Below are 22,334 nucleotides of genomic sequence, written 5' to 3' on the forward strand. Positions count from 1 at the left end.
TTAGCATCATAGCTTAGTTCAGGACGGGGCGGTTGAGTGTGTTGGGGAAAATGAGTGCTACCGTACACATTACTTTCCCAAACAATTGTTCATCCTCTTTAAAATGACAACATTACACTTACATCTATGTCAATTAACATGATATTTTGCTTTTAACCGCGGATTTTGTTTTATTGGCCAATTATGTGACTCTGTCCACGGTTACGTGAACGCAGAGTTTATAGATTATCGATCAGGCATACTAGCGCTGTGTCAAATAAAAGATATCTATCATGGTGAGATCCCAAACTTCAAGTAGACGTCTTTTTTTTAAATTAATTCACTCCTCATCTGTTTCACCATCACGAGCTCCTGAATTTGCATTCATGTTGCGTGGCCCATTAATCGTCCATCCATCCATTTTTCTACCGCTTATTCCCTTCGGGGTCGCAGGGGGCGCTGGAGCCTATCTCAGCTACAATCGGGCGGAAGGCGGGGTACACCATGGACAGGTCGCCACCTCATCGCAGGGCCCATTAATCGTTATTTTTCAATTATGATAATTTCAAAAATGTTTTAATACATAAACTTAATTAGTATTAATATGTAGTTTTCCTATATAATATAATTTCCTTTATATATAATATATATATATATACTTTTCTTTATATGTAATTTCTTTTTTGCTCTATTTTTGGGCACGGCATGGCGCAGATTGTATAGCGGCTGTGCCAGAAACTTTGAGGGTTCCAGGTTCGATTGCAGCTACCCACCATCCGAGTCACGCACGTTGTGTGTTTGGGCAAGACATTTCACCCTTGCCCCTGATAGGTTGTGGTTAGCGCCTTGTACAGGAGCTTCCGCCCTCAGTGTGTGAATGGGTATCATTCCAGGTATAGTAAAGCGCTATATAAATACAGACCCTTTATATAAATACATACAATTTACCATATTTTTCAGTTGGTGCTGCTTATTGTAATGTACTGTGTTGAGAATTTTTCAAGAGACACCCTGGTTCAACCTGATGGAGCTTGAGAAGTCCTGCAAAGAGGAATGGGTGAAACTGCCCAAAGATAGATGTGCCCAGCTTGTAGAATTGTATTCCAAAAGACTTGAGGCTGTAATTTCTGCCAACCCTCAACAAAGTATTGAGCTACAGCTGTGAATACTTCAGGGATCCCAGCAAGGTAAAAAAATAAATAAATAGAGTAACTGAAAAATATCAGCTGGTGTTCAAGGGGGCATCGACCTCTGAAGTTAAATAGATTTGACCATTTTTAAGATGCTTTGGAAAGCATTTTCTATATAATAATTATGTAAAGAAAACTCACTAATGGTTTCTATAGATATTATAGCCCCCTGGTTGACCCAATGTGCTGTTCAGGTAATCACTGATAAAGATAAGTACGTGACAAAAATTTTTAAATGCTAAATACATTTTCAAAAATGACACCATTGCAAAGACCAAAGCTTTCCTATTGTAATAGGCCAAAAATTAAGGGAGTCATTAATTTTTTTAATTAAAAAATGAATTGCTTTTTTGTCCTGGATGATCCATTAAAAAAACTGCACTTTTTTATTTTATTTTGCCATTCACAATCATTATGAAAGCCAAGTATTAGTGATATTGTTATCATAAGCGCTAACGCAGACAACCTGTTAATAGCGGCAACATGATCACTTCTGTATCCCTATGTTTACATCAAGTGGTCTGCTATTTCCTCGCTTCCCTGCTCTTTGGAAGTTTATTGTAGAACATAAATCATGCCTCTCAATTGGTACAAAAGTAGAAACAACAACAAAACAGAGAAAACAACGACACACACCGCAAATCACCTCAAACTGGGCAGTCACAAGACGCCGCAGCAATAGACATAAGTAGGTCAGTGGCCGATTGTCACGTACCTAATAAATAAATGGGTTATACATGTATAGCGCTTTTCTACCTTCAAGGTACTCAAAGCGCTTTGACACTATTTCCACATTTACCCATTCACACACTGATAGCGGGAGCTGCCATGCAAGGCTCTAACCACGAACCATCAGGAGCAAGGGTGAAGTGTTTTGCTCAAGGACACAACGGACGTGACGAGGTTGGTAGAAGGTGGGGATTGAACCAGGAACCCTCAGGTTGCTGGCACGGCCACTCTCCAAACTGTGCCACACCGTCCCCAAATACGTGACATCACTGCTCCAAATATGTGTCGTGAAGCTGACGCATTGTAATTTTTTATACAGATCGGGAAGGGCTGTTTTGGTCATGTATTTACGACCAGGCAAGCGGCAAAATCCCACATTCTTCACCACTGAGAGCGATTTATCATCCAACATTATGAATTCCACTAGTTTACCGCAAATGCAACCTCCACGTTGGGATTCTCGCTAAAACTTTTCTTTCCGCCGGAATGAATCTGTCGGGGTTAGTTGTTTTTGTCCCGCCTTGTTATATTTAGCTGAGATCCGCTAAATAGAGGACACCTGCTATCCCTGATACTTAAGTACCGGTACATTTGATTTCTTTTATTTATTTATAAATTTGCAAATTAAAACAAAAAAACTTTTCACATAGTCATTATGGGTTATGTTGAATTTTGAGGACAAAAAATAATGTATTGTATTTTGGAATAAGCGCTGTGAATACTTTCCGGGTTTACTTATTTAGTTCTAATGGAGGGCAGAATGTACAAATGTCGAATCAAAACTTTCATCCATCCATCCATCCATTTATGTTTGTTTATTGTGTGAATGAAGCATAAACAAGCTACAACACTTTGCAACAATATAATAACTATTGTCCAAATGCCACAAACCTGGAATATTACTACAACCAAGATTGAAAATGCTCGTTACTCAAAGTAACTGAGGTACCACTGTATTTCTTATGGAAAACATTGCTTCAGTCTTTGTACGAACAAAAACCGAAGTATCACTGTGCTAATTTATAGCTTATTTTGCAGTGCCTCGAGAGACACCTCTGCTCAAATTGCATGCATATATGATACACAATAGATTATATTTTTCCCTTCAGGCCAGGCTTTTGAACAAAGAACATTGACACTTAGCAGCTTTAATGTCTACTTCAGGCTATCTTTCCACCTCTATGTCGTTCTTGTCAGTAAAAAGAGTCACTAAGCCCTCTCTCTCGGAATATAGCGGGTGCCGCCACAGCATTTAGCTCAAGCGAGGCAATGTGTTTCATCAAACAAAGCATATAATCTCCGACTCGATGACCTAGCAGCGCACTGTAATTATGCGTATAAAACAGGGTCTATATATACATGCAACAATAGGCAGTTAAACTGGGTGTTAAAGCAGTGCTTTCTGGGCCTGGGTGAACGTTGAGGCCCCAAAAATATTGCTTGGGCTCAGAGGGAACAAGTTTCCTTGTCTACAAACTGCTGTCTGATAAATAATTGAAAGGAAGCACCACATGATGTTGCCAGATGAGCACAAAGTCAGCCAGAGGCCTCAGATTAATGAATATTTAGCTTGCAAGCAAGTTAACAGGTTTAAACGGAAGCATTTCCTCCAAATAAAAGCAAATATGACACATGACATTCCATATTGACAAAAAATAATAATTGTCAATTTTACAAAGCGTGTCAGCAATGCTGCAGTTTAAACGGTAAGATACAATGTTATGAAATGGGCCCGAGAAAGAATGTTGCAAGCTCCAGCAAGCCTCCATGAAGTAAGAAAAGGAGTGTGTGTGTGTGTGCCTCTGAACACCTCATTCCAAATCAATATGTCGAAATTAAACAAACACAAATCACTTCACTGCACACAAGCTGTAGTAAGCACAATTTTAACCTGTAGTGATAACTTTTAAAACTGCTTTTAAATGCAGCGCTGCAATTGCGTTCATTACATTCCCTAGAGCAAAAACCTGCATCCCTAATTAGCAGAATCTATGTAATCAGAGCTATTACCATTTTCAATTTAATGACTGAAATAAAGGGAAGAGCCATTTTGCTGCGCTATTTCACAGCCCTGCCACACTTCTTGTTTTGATTTGTTTACACGCTATCCTTGAATCTCAGTAAAACTAAAATCATGCTATTCGGTAACAGCCAAAGAGAAAGTCAAACACAAATACAAATAGACGGAATAGACATTGAAAGGGTGAAATAAATCAAATTTTTGGGTGTAATTATAGATAATAGAATTAATTGTAATCTCATATAAAAAATACACAAAAGGTGGCAAGAAATATTTCTATAATACATAAAGCAAAAGATGTTCTAGACCAAAAATCACAGCATATTCTTTACTGCTCACCAGTGTTACCATAACACATCTATTGTGCAGAAATATTAAGAAAGAATTACAAAAGTAAACATCATTCATTAACTGTGTTACAAAAGAGGTCAGTTAGAATAAAACACAACATTGGATATCGGGAACATTCAAACCTTTTAATTAAAAATATAAAAATTCAATGATTTAGTGTGTTTGCAAACAGCTGAAATTATGCACAAGACAAACTATAACCTGCTACCCAAGAATGTGCAACACCTTGTCAACAAAAGAGGAGAAATATACATTTTGAGAAAAAATTTAATTAAAAAAATGTCATCCATGGACAATACTTAAAACCTTTAGTATATCAGTATGTGGAATTAACTTTTGGAATGGATTATTAAGCAAATACATTAAAAAAAATGCACTAATTTAATGCAGTTTAAGAAGCTGTTCAAACATAAGTTGTTTACGAAGTACAACGCAAAGTAGTTATATTAAACGTCTTGAAGTTATTGAAAAAAATATATTATTCATGTCACAATGTAAATCATAACTGACTGTTAATAATGTAAGAAAATCGTTGTATTTAGAATTCATTGATGTAAACTGTGTTACAAATTGGGAACATGAAGTAAACATGTGTTAGTAATTACTATTAAGTGGAAAGGGGGTATGATTAAATAAGCTTCGCTTCTTCATACTCAGTTTCAGACGTGCTGTAAAGAGACATTAAAATAAGTGAAATATGAGATGTATCATGTTGAATTTGTGTACATGTTCAAAATAAACGTCAACCAACAACAATTAATTGTGGATACCTTTTGATATATATTACGAACTGCTTACCATATTAATAATAATACGTCTGTGCACCATAGTCTTAGCTTGTTTACTGGCAAAATTGTGGAGTTTTGCATATATCAAAAATAAACTAGAAAGCATCTTGTCGTGCATTTATGAACAGTATGTCTAGAAGCCTACGTAAAAGGACAACTAAAATAAAGCGATATAGGTATGAGCAATTCCAGGTCTTAGACAGTACCAAGCTACTGGATATTTACTGGTTACTCCTATTTCTCATGATCAGGCATGGTGCTTAGAAGCTAGCTTGTAACAACAGGAAGTAAACAACTTTGCTAACGTACTATATACTTCAATTAATATAAATAATGTAATAGCTGCGTAATAGTGCAAAAGTGACGTTTGTCTAGGTATTTGAAAGAAAGTTAGGCCGCCTTGAAAAAAAGCCTGCCTGTGAGAGAAAGAAGAAGCGGGCAGCCAGGCCGCCCCTGCTTCACCTCCGGTGGGATTCAGCCGGCCAGGACCCGCGGCTAACAGTCCGGGTCCCAGGGAGACACCATGAAGGGTTAAGAGCTACCAAGCTAACGGCGATCATGTTGGACCTACCATAAAGTCGCTGCCGAAGTTGTCCTCTCCCCTCTCGTCGTCCCCCTCCGTCATGGCTTTCACGCCCTGGATAAACTTTGTCAGGATGTCCGCTTGGGCCATCACGCTCCTTCTGGGAAGATGTCCCGCTAACCGTGAAAACAACGTCCTTAAAGTAGCACGGAGGTGGGAAAAGGCAAAAAGACAAAAGGAAGCAGGATGGGGGATAAATAAAAAAATAAATATGCTTCACGGATCCTCCCAAGGACTCATCGTCGGTTCATAAGCCTTCCTTTATTCTTTTTTTTTAATAATTCCTATTATTTATCGCTCCATCTTGTTTCTTCTCCTTTCTTCTGGCTTCTTTTCACAAATGCTTATTAGTCCCAAGGGGGGAAGGCAGCGGTCAGTATGTAATCAAGTTTACAACGGTTGCGTATCGTAAAGTATGAAATTTTGGATTGAAACCAAATGAAAATAAAGGATTAAGAGGTAAAAAAGAGAGATAAATTGAAGTACCCCTCCCTAGTCTCGCTCCGTGAGTCGGTGTCCACATTCTCTGCTGCTGGGGAACATCCGGAATAACCTAAACCAACCCCCACGTTTGCCCACCTCCTCAAGGAGGATACTAGTTTGTGATTGGTGGCTGTAAATAAATACTGGGCTCTCATTGGATGAGAGTAAAGTTACTCTTGGAGAGGGGGGACTATGATTGGGTAGTGTTTCAGTCTGTCATTTAGACGCGGCTTGTTACGTCATCACATTCATGTGCGATTACATGAACAGATAATTTAATGTTTCTTATGTTATGCTGCATTGTTTTGAAAATGAATGTATTCATCTTCTACGACGTTTTTTCCCTTTAGTTTACGGGTGAGCCAGAGTCTATTCCGGCGAGGTACACCCTGGCAGACGTTCTAACATCTATTCAAATATATTTGATATTGTGTCCTAATATGGGGAAGCATGGTTTGAAATAAGCAGTTAGTCACTTGGTAATTAGTCTTGAAAATTAAAGCAGTGTAGATCAAGAATACAGAGGGAGCAGGTTAATCCTATGTGATTTTTCAAATGAAGAGATAGCTCTGATAATCCAGTCAGGCAGCCATTACTGAATTGTAATACTTAAGGATATTACATGAAGGCTAGTAGAATTAAAGACCACAGATTGATGAGTCAATGTGTAATCTGGATTAAAATAAGAGCAGAAATAGAATGAAAGTTACTGAGTGGCATGCATGGAATAGAATTGCACTTTAATCTCTGCTTGCTTCCTCTCTACTGTATTTGACCTGTGACCTCCCAGTGGAGCCGAGGGGCCTCCAGACTTTCACAACTATGACAACGTCCTGCTGACACAGCATCCAAATCGTCCTTCTTTTACTTTCACACTGTCACACACACTTTCTCCCTCTCTTCCAGGAATGTGGCGTTTAGGAGCAGCTGAGAGCAGGAATGCTGCTGATACAAGCCCATACACAACCCAGCGGGAGGGATCTCCTACACACACACACACACACACACACACACACACACACACACACACACACACACACACACACACACACACACACACACACACACACACACCTGAAACACAACCAAAAGTAACCACAAAGTGTGATCATCCGTACGCATGAAACTGCACGTTCCGGGACGTTAACCGGCCTGTTGCTGTAACAATGCAGGGTGGAAATGTCTGGCCCCCGGGCACAACATGCCTTGTCTTTTAAGCGCCCAATTAAAAAGGTAGAGCCTGTGTTTTGATTGATTAATTGATTGAAACTTTTATTAGTAGATTGCACAGTACAGTACATATTCCGTACAATTGACCACTAAATGGTAACACCCGAATAAGTTGTTCAACTTGTTTAAGTCGGGGTCCACGTTAATCAATTCATGTAAAATGCATATGTTATCTTATCATATAATGGCAAAATTGGGGCCATTTTCACATGCGATTACTATCATCATAGCGCTTCTATTTCCAGCTCTCTATTTATTTTCAAGTGGAGTAAACGTTATTGTCCACTGGCATCACCTAGGGGTCGACAGCTGTGATGCAGCTAATGACGTCATTAGGCATCATATCCTCAGGAGAAACAAGCATCCACTGCAGAGGACACTGGCACTTAGAAGGAATAAATGAGAGAACATGACGAATATATTGAGTAAAATGAAGAAAATTTAGTAGATTTAGTGTGTATTTCCGTGTAATATATGATAATATAATAATTGTGTATAATTAATGGCACACACTGAGAAACGGTGAGTAAATGAGGCACTTTACCCCAAAGTGGTTTATTTATTACGATCCCAGTGTACAAAGTGTGAAATCCAACATGACAAATCACAGCAATAAAACCTGAATTAAACATGAATATGATAAAGACATGGATTGTACACATGAACATAATAAAAATAGACCTCAGGGAAAGTGGAGGGAAAAAGACAAAATAAATTAGCTAGAAAACTTTGGCCCACATACAGAAGTGTTTGAAATAAATAAAACGCTGCGTAAGACGTTCAAGAAGTCTTCAGCACTTCAAATTGTATACAACAAATTTTGTACAATCAAGTACAAACTGGTAAATGGTGGATCTGAGCAGACCACACCAAAGTGAAATGAAGTAGAAAAAGGTGGGACAGGTTTGTTGAAAAACAATATTTTCCAGAGGAAGACGGCGAGTGTCTGTGACTCACCATTGAGGACACACTCATATGTTCATGTGCCTTCTTCACTCAGAGAGGGCTGGACATGCCCAAATATGGCAACAGGAAGGAGCTGCCCAGCAAACGTTTACTTCACAGTTTCTTCTTCTTCTTCCATAATTTGGCACCGCGATAAAGGACGTTTTTAACTACGACTCTGCATTACGGAGAGCAAATGTTAGACATCACACAATATTTGGAGGGTTTTAACAACTTATTATATTTTTTTGTTGGCAAAATAATTTGTTTTAAAAAATGCTTTCAACTGTGGACTAACATTTGCAGAAAATTCAAATGGTTTTTTTATATCAATTATTTCTGACTGATTCTATATTTTATTGCATGTAAAACTAGCGTTAAGTGCGAATAAAAAGCAGATGGTTTAAGGTCTTACCTATGACATCAGCTGAATCATCGGGCTGTGGATCGGAGCCGACATACTTGGTGCCAAATATCTTCACCAGCTGGTCGAAAAACTTGCACTCCTGTTTGTCCCCTCTGGAAAGAAGACATACTGTCAAAGCTGCTTGTCACAAGACAACATGACTTATTGAGTCTGCGCTGCACTCACGCTTTGCCGTCGAGGAACTGTCGGAATCTGTACTTGAGCTTTCTGATTCGGGTCTGGCACTGCTGGGGCGTGCGCTGATAGCCTTGGCTGGTCAAGGTTTCAGAGATCTGCTCGAAGATGTGCTTGTTCTTGGTGCAGCTCTTCAGCGTGTTCTGCACGTCCTCGCTCCCCCACATGCTGAGGAGGATTTGCGTCTCGCCGTCGCTCCACGGGTGCCTGGAGTTGTCGGCCAGCCACTGGATGCCCGGGGCGAGCACCAGATCTGGACGGCGGGGAGAGGCATGGGGGCTATATCAGCTCCAGCAATGCTGAGTAAGATTAAAAGTTTACCTTGGATGGGTTCATACATGTCCTCATCAGGCTCGTCTGGGACTGAAGTGTCGGCTTTTAACTCCCTCCTGAAGATCTCTTCCATCTCTCTGAAGAATTTAAAGTCCATTCTGTGGGGAAATGCAACATAAAATATAATAGAACATTTTGGAAAAAGTAGCAGGTGGTTAAGGTGAAGCTAACTTTTCGTGAAGGAAGCCATATTTAAGGCGCTTGATGCGAGTGTAGCACTGCTCTGTGGTCCTTGTGTATCCACGATTGCCCATCTTCTCAGAGATGAACTCAAATACGTGGCGGTTCTTCAGGCATCCCCTCAACGTGAGCTGGACATTGTCCTCCCCCCAGATCTCCAGCAGGGTGCGGGTCTCATGGTCCGACCACGGCGTCTTCCTGCTCGGGTCGGGCAGTGGGTGGCTGGTGGAGGGCTGCTCATCTAACGAGAAGGATCAGGGTATCATTTGAGACACTTCGTAAAATAAATTTGAGGGGACTGGACCTACAGAGGACTGGGAAAGTGTCTTCGAGAGATTGCATGTGAACTTCACCAGAGGAAGCGTCCACATCGTTGGGCACACAGTTGTCCCCCAGCACCGACGCAATGAGGTTGAAGTAGCGGAAGGGTCCAGATCGCCCATCTCTAAGGAAAAATAGTTGTAAAAAATTGTTGTTAGACCAACGGCAGACACCTTTAGGCCTGACTAGTTTGCTGGCTTAATGGTGGGATGTAGAAATAATCAACGGGAACAAAAAGAGACAGAAGTTTGTTGGAGTTATTTGTGTATTTCAGGGCCAACTAGTTCTGACTTTAAACTGCTAGATGTCACAACTAAAAACAGTGTGTCTGTATTTGTAATAAGTGCAAATGTAATTAAAACAAACGTCCGAATAAGAAGTTGATATCCGTCTCTTACAAAGCACACAACAACATTCCCAGACAAGCCATGCCATTTAAAGTCATGTTGTCATGATAGAACATTATTCCATCATAGCTAACTTCAGTCAATATCATTAGCTGACAACAAACATAACTAATGCATGTTTGTGGGCGTTTAGAACACTTGGCGCCCTCCAGGCAGCCGTGCAAAAGTTGAAAACATTCCCTTTAGGGGTCTGATGCACAAATGCATAAACAGGAAGAGACCAAAATTGATGGGAGTGAGGCTCCCCAACGTATACAGAAAGATATCCTCCAACTTTGTTACCTTTGTTAGTTGGAGCTTTCTGTGACAGAATTGGAATGTGAGGAAGTTCAACGCCCTTCTCTTTAAAAACACTTGTGTACCTGCGGCTGTTGCAGTGCCGCTTGTAGGTCTTCTTCAGCGCTTTGATTCGGATCTGGCACTGCTCGGCGCTCCTCGTGTAGCCGACAGCGGCCAGCCTTTCCGCGATGTCTGCATATATATGCCCATTGCGAATGCTGGTCTTCAAGCTGTGCTGCACGTCGTCCGCAGCCCAAATATCCAGCAGGGCCTCGGTCTCCTGCTCGTTCCACTGAGTGTTCAGGTTGTCTGTTCCTGTGGCAATCAGACAGCTGGTGAAAAGGCTACGTAGCGTGCGAAGAGATGCATTTCGTACCTGCGTCCTGCTCGTCTTTTTCCTCGTAGTCATCAAGCGACACCACGTCCACCCCGAACACTTGCTGCAGCTGACTGTAGAACTTGTCTTCTACTCTTTGCCCATATCTAAAAGCAAGGACAAGCATGACTTTCTGCATCACACACTTAAAGGCCAACTTATGAACAAACTTACTTCTCGCCCTCATAACACTGAATAAAGTTGTTCTTCAGCAACTTGACTTTTTGGTGGCACTGCTCCGGTGTTTTGCTGTACCCAAGGTCGTGCATCCGCCCGGAAATTTCCGCATAAACGTGCCCGTTGGACACAAAGCCCCTTAGTGACCTCTGCACCTCCGCCTCCCCCCAGATGTCGATCAGCACTGACGTTTCCTCGTCCGACCAGCCGGCGGCCGCAGCTCTGCTTTCTCCCTCTGACAGATCAGACACTTTGCATCTTTTTCTGAAAGCAAAGCGGTCATCTGCCGAGTTGAAAAAGTCTACCTGTTTCCATCACCGAGTCGCCATTGGAGTCTTCAGAAATCTCAATGGGGTCTGTGACCGTGGCGGAAGATGTGGACGGCCGCTTGTCTAAGATTTGTTCCATTAAATCAAAGAATTTGAAGTTGACTTGGTCACTACTGGAAGAGCTGCAGAGTACAAGAAAAGTACAGGAGAACTCACGTATGTCAGCAACACATCTTAACATCACATCAAGTCCTGGCCCATTTATCTTATTGATATTACTACAAAACCTAAGTCGACGTCCACATTACTTTTGAACGTGTGTTGTGATATTGTTAACTTCCTCCTTGTCGCTAAGCAGCATACTGTCTCGTGACACGTGCACATGGTGACTTCCTGTTCAGTGCAAAATAAAAGCAAGGCAGTTTTAACCTGGATTCTACAACCATTTATACATTTTCTAAGATTGTTTACCCCTGAAAGAAATAAAAGAAACGTTTATTGTCATTGTAGTCCAGACGTACTGTATTAGAAATAAACGCAGCAGCTCTGTTAGATAAGACAATAAAATACCGACTGTGCACAAATCTGCCTTTTGTTGGCGTTTACAAAACAGCAAGACTCCACACTTTGAACCAGCAAATGCCGTTGGGCAACTATTCTCCTTCTACTTCTGTACAAAGTAAATGTGCAAGTAACAGTTTTGATTCTGATATACATACATAAATATATTGTATATAAATACCGGTGGTGGCTGCTGGTCTTTCAAGTAGGGGAAGCTCGTTTTCAGCTACTCTCCAAGCCTGAGTGCAGTCTCCAATAACAATAAAAAGATATATAGAGATCTAGATTTTACATAGAAAACACCACTTACAGGATTGTAAATTTCTCTATATCAACACGGAACAACAGAATGAAACTTGAAAAAGCTCTGGCAGTGGTTTATATTTCAAGATCGCAGAGTCGCTCTTTTTGCTGCCAATCAAAGAGGGAGTTAGCCTCAGACAGTTCATTCAATCATCATGCGGAAGTTGATCGTCCGACTTTCCATATACTTCCAGAGACGCTCATCGTCCGATGGGCGGGACAAAGCAGAGCATTTATCTAATGATTGTCTAGACTGGCTAGAGTGGAACGACATACTCTATGCTCCCCAATTGAAGTCAATGGGTGCTCAGCTTCAACACTGATTAATGCACTGTGACGCTACCACAATCAATTATAGGAAATGAGCACAGTTTTGGCTTAAACTGCTAAGAATATATTGAACATACAGATGTTGAATACATTAAAAACCCACCTAATGCTTTCCCGGCACTGCCAATAGCTGGACTTTAGCCGCTTGATTCTGGTGTGGCACTGGTCGGCGGTGCGGGTGAAGCCGTGCACTGCAAGTTTCTCCGATATTTCACTAAAAATGTGAACATTAGGCGGGTAGCCTCTCGTGTTCTGCAGGATCTTAATGGAAGACACATGAAAATAACTCAACCATAACTTGATTAAGTAGATAGGATAGCAACAAAATCTACCTGCGATTCTCCCCAAAGCTCCAGAAGAATGATGGTCTCTTTGTCGGACCACGGCACTTTCTTCCTGTCGTCTTGAAGGCTGACAAGAGACACTGAAGATAGAAAAGAGTAAAAATAAAGGGATGAAAGAAAAATATACTTTTGTCCACACCATTTCGCGTTTCTAAACCAATACTGTCCACACAAAAACTTTTACAGGCTTTCTGCCATGCGCAATTCGTCCAATCAAACGCCACAAAAAGCAGCCACAGCGGACTTAATGGCATGATAACAATCATCAATACAGTGATATAGTAACACATATTACTTGTACAATCATGTGTTCATTATCTTTCAAATCAGCCCACACTTTTTTAATCACTTGTGCGCATTATAAGGCACACACAACAGACGCCACACAAAATAAACACTATTATGTAAATACACTAGTACCTCAAGATACATATTGAATTGGTTCTGTGACGCAGTTTATACTTTTAAAAACTTGTATTGTGAATCAGTGTTGCCCATTGATTTTAGATAACATCCATTTACCAAAATCTGTGCTTGGCCCCTAAAACATCAACATTTTTACATTTAACATGCTTTTTAAAAATAAAAAAATACATAGATTAGAAATATTGTATAATACAATACAATAGAATATAGTACCAACAAATACAGTAATTTTCTGAAGTAAATAAATAATGTACAGCTGCTTCTCTGTCAAACACTCAGCAGCTTCTCCACATTTTCATGGATAAATGTTTAGATATTGTTTTAAAATCCTTATCGACTCATTCTGCTTTACTGCGGTGCAGACTAGCAGTGCTACGCGCCAACTGCTTCACCAAGTTCGCTCGTTACATGCTCTGTCATGTTTATGATGAGCTCTTCCTTTAGTTCAATGAATATTATCAAGTTCTTCTTCTCAGCACTGTCTTGAAAAACAAAGTTATGTCCATCTTTAGCTTTAAGCTAGTGCTAGGTATAAGCTAATGCTAGTGAGTAAAACAGGATGTATATTTTTACGCCAGCAGGTAGTGGGGAGGCTCATAACACCAATTGTTGATCATAACAAAACCAAGACACAGCTCGTACCCTAATAAAACTTGTAATTAAAGGAACTTGTATCCTGAGGTACTGCTGTAACTTCATAAGGCTTAAAACATAAAATAATATCACACTTCTTATAACACAAACCATATACCGGTAGCTCTGTTTTACCCGACCACAAAGTGAACACTGAAGCTGGAGTTTTTCATAAGCTGCATTTTAAGGACAAAAACGTACATTTGCGTGTGGACCAGAGGCCAAAAACACAGACAAAAATAAAAAAAATATGCTGGTTGGTGTGAACATAGCCTTTGTTTGTTCTTACCGACGTCCTGAATGGTGCACGAAGGAGAGAAGTTGTCGTCAGGCTCTGCTGGTGTATCATTCGTTGCTGGGTGTTCCTTCAATAAAAATCTGGCCAGTTGGTTGTAAAACTTGCAGGGGACTTGCTCCAGACCCTTCATGCTGCAGAGAAGCGACCAAGAATTAATCAAGCTGGACGTAGCGTCAGTTATCGACGTCTTTTCAGAAGTGCACATACTTGCTTTCGTAGCACTGCCTGAAATTAGATTTCAGCCTCTTGAGCCTGGTCTGACACTGTTCGGGGGTTCTGGAAAAGCCAAGGGCGGCCATTTTGTTGGAAAGGATGGGGAACATGTGCATGGTTCTGTTACTTCCTTTCAACTCCTGTTGGATCTTTTCTTGACCCCACGTGTTGATAAGGGCCAGTGTCTCAGACTCCGTCCACGGCATGTTTCTAGTCCCTTGGAGAAAAAAAGTGTAATCAATGCCCAAAAAATGTCAACAAAATGTTGGAAACGTACCCATTCCCTGACTGCTTTGCCCGACAAACTGCAAGTCCTCATCACCGTCTTGAGACTCTTCGTCGTCTACAACCTCGTCCACAACCTCGTCCACATCATACGCCGTGTCCGGAGCAGTACAGGAAGTATTGGAGCCAAGTATCCGCTCCATTTGCTCTTGGAATTTATATTCCAGTCCGGAACTGCTTCTGAGGAAAAGAAAATGACAGTAAACACGAACAAGGATTAGGAAAAAAAAAAAAAGTTTAAGTACCACTGATAGTCACACACACTAGACGTGGTGAAATTACCCTCTGCATTTGACCCATCCCCTTGTTCCACCCCCTGGGAGGTGAGGGGAGCAGTGAGCAGCAGCGGTGGCCAAGCTTGGGAATCTGTTTGGTGATTTAACCCCCAATTCCAACCCTTGATGCTGAGTGCCAAGCAGAGAGGTAATGGGTCCCATTTTCATAGTCTTTGGTATGACTCGCCTGGGGTTTGAACTCACGACCTACCAATCTCAGGGCGGACACTCTACCCACAAGGCCACTGAGCATGTAACACTCACCTATTTTGGCGAAAGCCCTTCTTGAGGCGTTTGATGCGCGTCTGACACTGCTCCACCGTTCTAATGAAGCCCCCCTCGGCCATCTTCTGGGCAATCTGGACGTAAATGTGGCGGTTCTTTAGGCAGCCCTTCAAGGCCTGTTGCACAGAGTCGCTGCCCCAAATGTCCAGCAGATAGAGGGTCTCCTCTTCTGACCAGGGAACCTTTGTGTCCACCACTGCTAGGACGGGACCCTCGCGAGAATCTAAAAGCAAAGCAGAAAAAGTCAACATGCAGCAAATCCCAGCAGAAATGTTGATTCTCGTACAAACCTGTGTAGTCTCCCCATATGGATATGAGAGGGGATTCACCAGAATTCTCATCATCCACTGAAGAATCTCTGCAAAGACAATGCATTGCTTGATTCACACTAATAAATCTTAAACTAGCATTAAATTGTTGATTATGTTCTGTTTTAAAACCAGTGATGCTAGCATGTTAATGCGACTGGACCATGCAGTGCGTCTTACAAAAACGACGAGGCTTCCGGTGGCAGCTTAGGGTTCTCCACCACACCGCAGCCACTACCGCTCAGCTTCCTCTTCCTGAGCGCCCGCCCTCCTCTGAAGCTTTGGCTGAGCAGCTCGCCGGCTGCCGGCACGTCTGCCTCAGTATCGATGGACGCCGTAAGGTCGATGGTTTCCTCGCACGGCGCCCCGCTCGTCTTGTGAGAAAAGTTCCTCGCCTGAAGCGGGTTTTCCGTGTTGGTGGAGACGTGATGCTCCGAGGGTCTGGGGTCTCTGTGAGCGGGCAGGTAGGAGGTAACGTCGGTGGGGGCTTTGGTCCCGGGAGGCAGGGACATGGAGGTGAGGATGCAGTCGTCCATGGGTAATAATCTGGGATCTACAGGGCAGTGTAAAGATTCAAAACATGGAGCCTAAAAAAGTGCTTGTAAGGCGTTTGTACCTTTCTCTTCAAAATGACCAAGGTTTCTGTGGTGTTCAAGTAGCGCCTTCATGTCCGCTGGTGGGAAAAATGTTTGTAAACAGTCGCTGAGGAAGGACGGGGCGTCTCCGAGCAAAGCGGCCAACTGAAAAAAAGAGGACAAGACTCAGGAATAGTCGGTGAGATTTGATACAATCTCAGCACAAACAAGGAACCTGTGTGAAGTCCGGGACAGGAAGGAGCTCCTCCAGTCTGGATATGAACTCCCACACAAGCATCTCCAGTGCAGCATCATACTTTGGCCCAAAGTATGAAAGAAAGGTCTCCTAAGATTACAAAAATAGAAACTTTAACTATTTTACAGGTTTGGATATTTCAGTTTTATTGTCTTACCTCAAAAAAGTATTTCCTCTCTACTGGGTCCTCTAGTAATGAGTGAACCAGCTCCACAAAGTTGACTTCAGACTCCTCCACCAGGTCTATGGTACTCTAGTAAACATTACGTAGAATTAAAAGTGGAGATAAGTGTATTTATTTACGCTTTTCTTACATGGTTATCCTTGGCTGTGCTGACAGGCGCTTTAATTCTATCCAGATGTGGCTGCATGGTCTGCATGTCCACCGGCTGCTCACCGCGACACAACTCCAGAACAAGCTGCAAAGAAAACAAAGGGTGTGTAAATACCGCATTAGTGCATGAAGAACAGAGACATGGCTTATTAGCACTAACCCTGGCTCTGAGTCCCAGTATGAGCTGAGCCCTCTGACTGTAGCTCATCAGCTCAGGGACCAGCTCCGTCACCATGGTAACAAACTCCTCCAGCATGCCGTAGTGGTCCACGAGTCCCTGCTGCACGATGCGCCACATAGCTGCTGAGAGCAGCTGCAAGGGCGGGGCCAGGAGGCGGAGGTAATGCACTGGGAGGTCATTAGCTGGAGTGGGTGAGGCAGAAAACCTCATTCATTTTGCGATCATTCACCATCTGAACATAAACATTGTATTTTTCTGAGATAATCTGAATAATTAATCAAATCTATGATTTCTTTAAAAATACATATGTAGTATTTGCTTGCAACATGCTAACTCCCCCAGTTAGCTGCAGTTGGAATTTGCCCATAATAAAATAAATTGTTGTCGATAATTACAGATAAGTTCTCTTTAGGATGTTTAAACCATGAATTGATTTACGTGGACCCCGACTTAAACAAGTTGAAAAACTTATTCGGGTGTTGCCATTTAGTGGTCAATTGTACGGAATATGTACTGAACTGTGCAATCTACTAATAAAAGTTTCAATCAATCAATCAATCAAAGCGATTTTTGTGACACAGCCACATGTCTTACTGTGAAAATGTGTAATTTTCTACATTCACACTAATATTTTATAGGAATAGCCCAGCAAGAATGCTAACTCCCCCCAAAAGAGCCATTTAGCTGGAGTACATCAAAAACCACAAGGTGCCTGTAAACAAACTGATCAAAACAGCACCACATTGTGAAGTTAATTATCCATCCATCCATCCATCCATTTTCTACCGCTTGTCCCTTTTGGAGTTGCGGAGGGTGCTGGAGCCTACCGGTATCTCAGCTACATTCGGGCGGAAGGCGGAGTACACCCTGGACAAGTCGCCACCTCATCGCAGGGCCAACACAGATAAACAGACAACATTCACACTCACATTCACACACTAGGGCCCATTTAGTGTTGCCAATCAACCTATCCCCAGGTGCATGTTTTTGGTGGTGGGAGGAAGCCGGAGGGAACCCACGCAGTCACGGGGAGAACATGCAAACTCCACACAGAAAGATCCCGAGCCCGGGATTGAACTAAGGACTACTCAGGACTTTCGTATTGTGAGGAATATGCACAAACCCCTGTTCCACCGTGCTGCCAAGTTAATTATTGAATCCTTAAATTATTTGCCACATCAGTTGTATTTATGATGCTTAAATTGATTGATTGTGACACATTTAGGGGTCTCAAACAAAAATATGTAATTGTTGCATTATTATGTGGATTCTGGTTAAAATGTACATGCAAAAAAAGAGACATTGAGCTAAGTAGAATGATCAGAAACCCGAAGTAGACCATAAACAAATGTTGAAAACAAGCGAAAATGCTCTTTCAGGAGAAGTTGGCATATTTGAAACTAAATGTTAGTGAGCATATGATGCAAAAAAAAATTGTATTTGATCCTAACTTCTCATGAAAGAGCATTTAACACCGGAAGTTGGCCATAAAGAAAAAAATACATAAACATTTATTGGAGCTAATTATGTCAGATTAGTCTTCTTCAATATGTTTATGGTGCTTTTTTGTACAAACACGCCGGTGTCTCTCCATCCTTTAGCATCCTGCTCGCTATCCTGAGTGGTTGACAAACATATCCTCTTCACCAGCAGGCCTGCTTGCAATCGTTCACAGAACATTCATCAGATAATAAATGGGCAAAAAGACAAATATCAGCTGCAAATACTAAAGAAGAGGCGACGCTTAACAACGGCTGCACACTTCAGATGCTAATTTGTGTTGTTCGCGCATCAGCAGACACACGAGCGGGGACATGAACGCATCACCGCCGTCTCCTGGTTACCCACAAGCGTCCCAAGATGTCAACACAAACGACAAATAAGCCACATTCGTGTGGATTTGTATTGTCAAATGAAAAACACGCACCTCTATTGCTGCCATTTTCAGCTCCTCGTTTTATTTCCATTTAGCAGCGGACTGACAAACCCAAGCAAAACCCTCACTCGGGTTGGGAGGACGTTGAGAGGGCCACAAAAATGGGACAATAATTATCAAACTCTGCCAGCTTGTGGTGAGAAATGAGATTAGCTTTGTTTAGGCCGGAAGCAGCGTCGGGGTCTTGTTTTTGGCCTGTAATGGGAGGAGAAACGGAACAATGGTCGCTGGTCTCATCCGCCTCAGTCCAGATCACAAAACCGTTCCTGGTTCCTGGTTGGCTGACGAAGACCGGAACCAACTTGTTGTCCCGCTTTGTGACGCTAGGAGGCGACGTCGCTTTTCAAATCCACTTCCGGTTTGAGCTGACGTCACACTGACCCCCAAGGCTATAAGTCAACACAAAACATTCGGCAGGGCATCTGTCGCTTCATCCCGGACAATATTTCTGACACATTTGTGTTTTGTTTTAAAGATGTGCTATTTGGATTTACACTGTATGAAATATTTTTTTTAAATGGATTTTACCTTTGCAACCTCATTATACTATTGGCTAAGTTTTATATTCATAAATGTAAGTTTCCCAATACCCAACCTGTTTTTTGTGCCTTTAAAAAAGAATTAGAACTTTACTTTAAAACGCTCTCTACCTCTAACAACCAAAAAGCTGTGAAAACTATGATGCTGTGTTCCAAATTTGGATTATTTACGGAACTTGTGTGAGCCTATAGCTTTACACTTTGTCACACACACACACACACACACACCATCCATCCATCCATTTTCTACCGCTTATTCCCTTTGGGGTCGCGGGGGGCGCTGGAGCCTATCTCAGCTACAATCGGGCGGAAGGCGGGGTACACCCTGGACAAGTCGCCACCTCATCGCAGGGCCAACACAGATAGACAGACAACATTCACACTCACATCCACACACTAGGGCCAATTTAGTGTTGCCAATCAACTTATCCCCAGGTACATGTCTTTGGAGGTGGGAGGAAGCCGGAGTACCCGGAGGGAACCCACGCAGTCACGGGGAGAACATGCAAACTCCACACAGAAAGATCCCGAGCCCGGGATTGAACCCAAGACTACTCAGGACCTTCGTATTGTGAGGCAGATGCACTAACCCCTCTGCCACTGTGAAGCCCACACACACATACATATACAGGTAAAAGCCAGTAAATTAGAATATTTTGAAAAACTTGATTTATTTCAGTAATTGCATTCAAAAGGTGTAACTTGTACATTATATTTATTCATTGCACACAGACTGATGCATTCAAATGTTTATTTCATTTAATTTTGATGATTTGAAGTGGCAACAAATGAAAATCCAAAATTCCGTGTGTCACAAAATTAGAATATTACTTAAGGCTAATACAAAAAAGGGATTTTTAGAAATGTTGGCCAACTGAAAAGTATGAAAATGAAAAATATGAGCATGTACAATACTCAATACTTGGTTGGAGCTCCTTTTGCCTCAATTACTGCGTTAATGCGGCGTGGCATGGAGTCGATGAGTTTCTGGCACTGCTCAGGTGTTATGAGAGCCCAGGTTGCTCTGATAGTGGCCTTCAACTCTTCTGCTTTTTTGGGTCTGGCATTCTGCATCTTCCTTTTCACAATACCCCACAGATTTTCTATGGGGCTAAGGTCAGGGGAGTTGGCGGGCCAATTTAGAACAGAAATACCATGGTCCGTAAACCAGGCACGGGTAGATTTAACGCTGTGTGCAGGCGCCAAGTCCTGCTGGAACTTGAAATCTCCATCTCCATAGAGCAGGTCAGCAGCAGGAAGCATGAAGTGCTCTAAAACTTGCTGGTAGACGGCTGCGTTGACCCTGGATCTCAGGAAACAGAGTGGACCGACACCAGCAGATGACATGGCACCCCAAACCATCACTGATGGTGGAAACTTTACACTAGACTTCAGGCAACGTGGATCCTGTGCCTCTCCTGTCTTCCTCCAGACTCTGGGACCTCGATTTCCAAAGGAAATGCAAAATTTGCATGGTTGGGTGATGGTTTGGGGTGCCATGTCATCTGCTGGTGTCGGTCCACTCTGTTTCCTGAGATCCAGGGTCAACGCAGCCGTCTACCAGCAAGTTTTAGAGCACTTCATGCTTCCTGCTGCTGACCTGCTCTATGGAGATGGAGATTTCAAGTTCCAACAGGACTTGGTGCCTGCACACAGCGCAAAATCTACCCGTGCCTGGTTTACGGACCATGGTATTTCTGTTCTAAATTGGCTCGCCAACTCCCCTGACCTTAGCCCCATAGAAAATCTGTGGGGTATTGTGAAAAGGAAGATGCAGAATGCCAGACCCAAAAACGCAGAAGAGTTGAAGGCCACTATCAGAGCAACCTGGGCTCTCATAACACCTGAGCAGTGCCAGAAACTCATCGACTCCATGCCACGCCGCATTAACGCAGTAATTGAGGCAAAAGGAGCTCCAACCAAGTATTGAGTATTGTACATGCTCATATTTTTCATTTTCATACTTTTCAGTTGGCCAACATTTCTAAAAATCCCTTTTTTGTATTAGCCTTAAGTAATATTCTAATTTTGTGACACACGGAATTTTGGATTTTCATTTGTTGCCACTTCAAATCATCAAAATTAAATGAAATAAACATTTGAATGCATCAGTCTGTGTGCAATGAATAAATATAATGTACAAGTTACACCTTTTGAATGCAATTACTGAAATAAATCAAGTTTTTCAAAATATTCTAATTTACTGGCTTTTACCTGTATATATATATATATATATATATATATATATATATATATATATATATATATATGTGTGTATATATATATATATATATATATATATATATACGTATATATATATATATATATATATATTTATATATATACATATACACATATATATATATATATATATATATATATATATATATATATATATATATATATATATATATATATATGTGTGTATATATATATATATATATATATATATATATATATATATATATATATATATATATATATATATATATATATATATATATATATATATATATATATATATATACACACACCCCCTGGAGTTGTTTTGTACTGTTTTTGTACTGTGTCTGTACATGTTTTGCTCATTATTATTTTTTTGCTTATATGTAAATGTTGGATATTATAAATAAAGGTTTATAAAAAAAAAAAGGACAAAAAAAGAAACACAAAACATTCAAGTTTATTTCATAGTTTGTTCCCTGGACAAGTCGCCACCTCATCGCAGGGCTAACACAGATAGACAGACAACATTCACACTCACATTCAGACACTAGGGCCAATTTAGTGTTGCCAATCAACCTATGAATATAATTAAGAATCATCCATCCATCCATTTTCTACCACTTGTCCCTATTGACATGTTTTCACACATTTGTGATGCGCTTTAATTCTGTGTTTTATATACAGTATTTTGTTTTATTGTATATTATAGTATCAACAAAAGTAATGTGTCATGTCTAGTACAGTGTAGACTGTAGACTGACAATAAAGTTAAACAAAAAACTTAT

General features: G+C 41.3%; 2 protein-coding genes across 12 annotated transcripts in view; both read right to left on the reverse strand.

Annotated features, from left to right (window-relative positions):
- The window catches only part of ptpn12 (protein tyrosine phosphatase non-receptor type 12), a 48,410-nt gene extending 42,248 nt beyond the window's left edge, over positions 1–6,162 (reverse strand). For all 8 annotated transcript variants that reach the window (XM_061960752.1, XM_061960756.1, XM_061960751.1 and 5 more), the window contains exon 1: positions 5,629–6,162. In XM_061960752.1, the coding sequence (XP_061816736.1) occupies positions 5,629–5,730 (102 nt within the window). In that variant the 5' untranslated portion in view covers positions 5,731–6,162. The remainder of the gene's footprint in view (positions 1–5,628) is intronic.
- Positions 6,163–7,871: 1,709 nt separating this feature from the next.
- On the reverse strand, positions 7,872–19,069 carry LOC133606624 (uncharacterized). 4 transcript variants are annotated; one of them, XM_061960747.1, is made up of 24 exons: positions 18,776–19,068; positions 16,828–17,030; positions 16,648–16,752; positions 16,491–16,586; positions 16,313–16,423; positions 16,119–16,242; positions 15,683–16,055; positions 15,485–15,552; positions 15,174–15,417; positions 14,627–14,814; positions 14,344–14,566; positions 14,128–14,267; positions 12,768–12,859; positions 12,539–12,696; positions 11,278–11,423; positions 10,970–11,207; positions 10,796–10,902; positions 10,503–10,734; positions 9,721–9,857; positions 9,404–9,653; positions 9,221–9,330; positions 8,891–9,152; positions 8,714–8,817; positions 7,872–8,476 (listed from the first exon to the last, which is right to left on the reverse strand). In XM_061960747.1, the coding sequence occupies exons 1-24, from the start codon at positions 18,813–18,815 to the stop codon at positions 8,469–8,471; spliced, it is 3,759 nt and encodes a 1,252-aa protein (XP_061816731.1). In that variant the 5' UTR covers positions 18,816–19,068; the 3' UTR covers positions 7,872–8,468. The 4 variants fall into 4 exon arrangements, with proteins under 4 accessions (XP_061816731.1, XP_061816730.1, XP_061816729.1 ...); XM_061960746.1 differs by having other exon boundaries at positions 7,872–8,817; positions 14,627–14,808; positions 18,776–19,069; XM_061960745.1 differs by having other exon boundaries at positions 7,872–8,817; positions 14,627–14,811; positions 18,776–19,069.
- Positions 19,070–22,334: the final 3,265 nt, after the last annotated feature.

This window comes from Nerophis lumbriciformis, linkage group LG05 (genome assembly GCF_033978685.3).
Source record: "Nerophis lumbriciformis linkage group LG05, RoL_Nlum_v2.1, whole genome shotgun sequence".
Classification (NCBI taxonomy): domain Eukaryota; kingdom Metazoa; phylum Chordata; class Actinopteri; order Syngnathiformes; family Syngnathidae; genus Nerophis; species Nerophis lumbriciformis.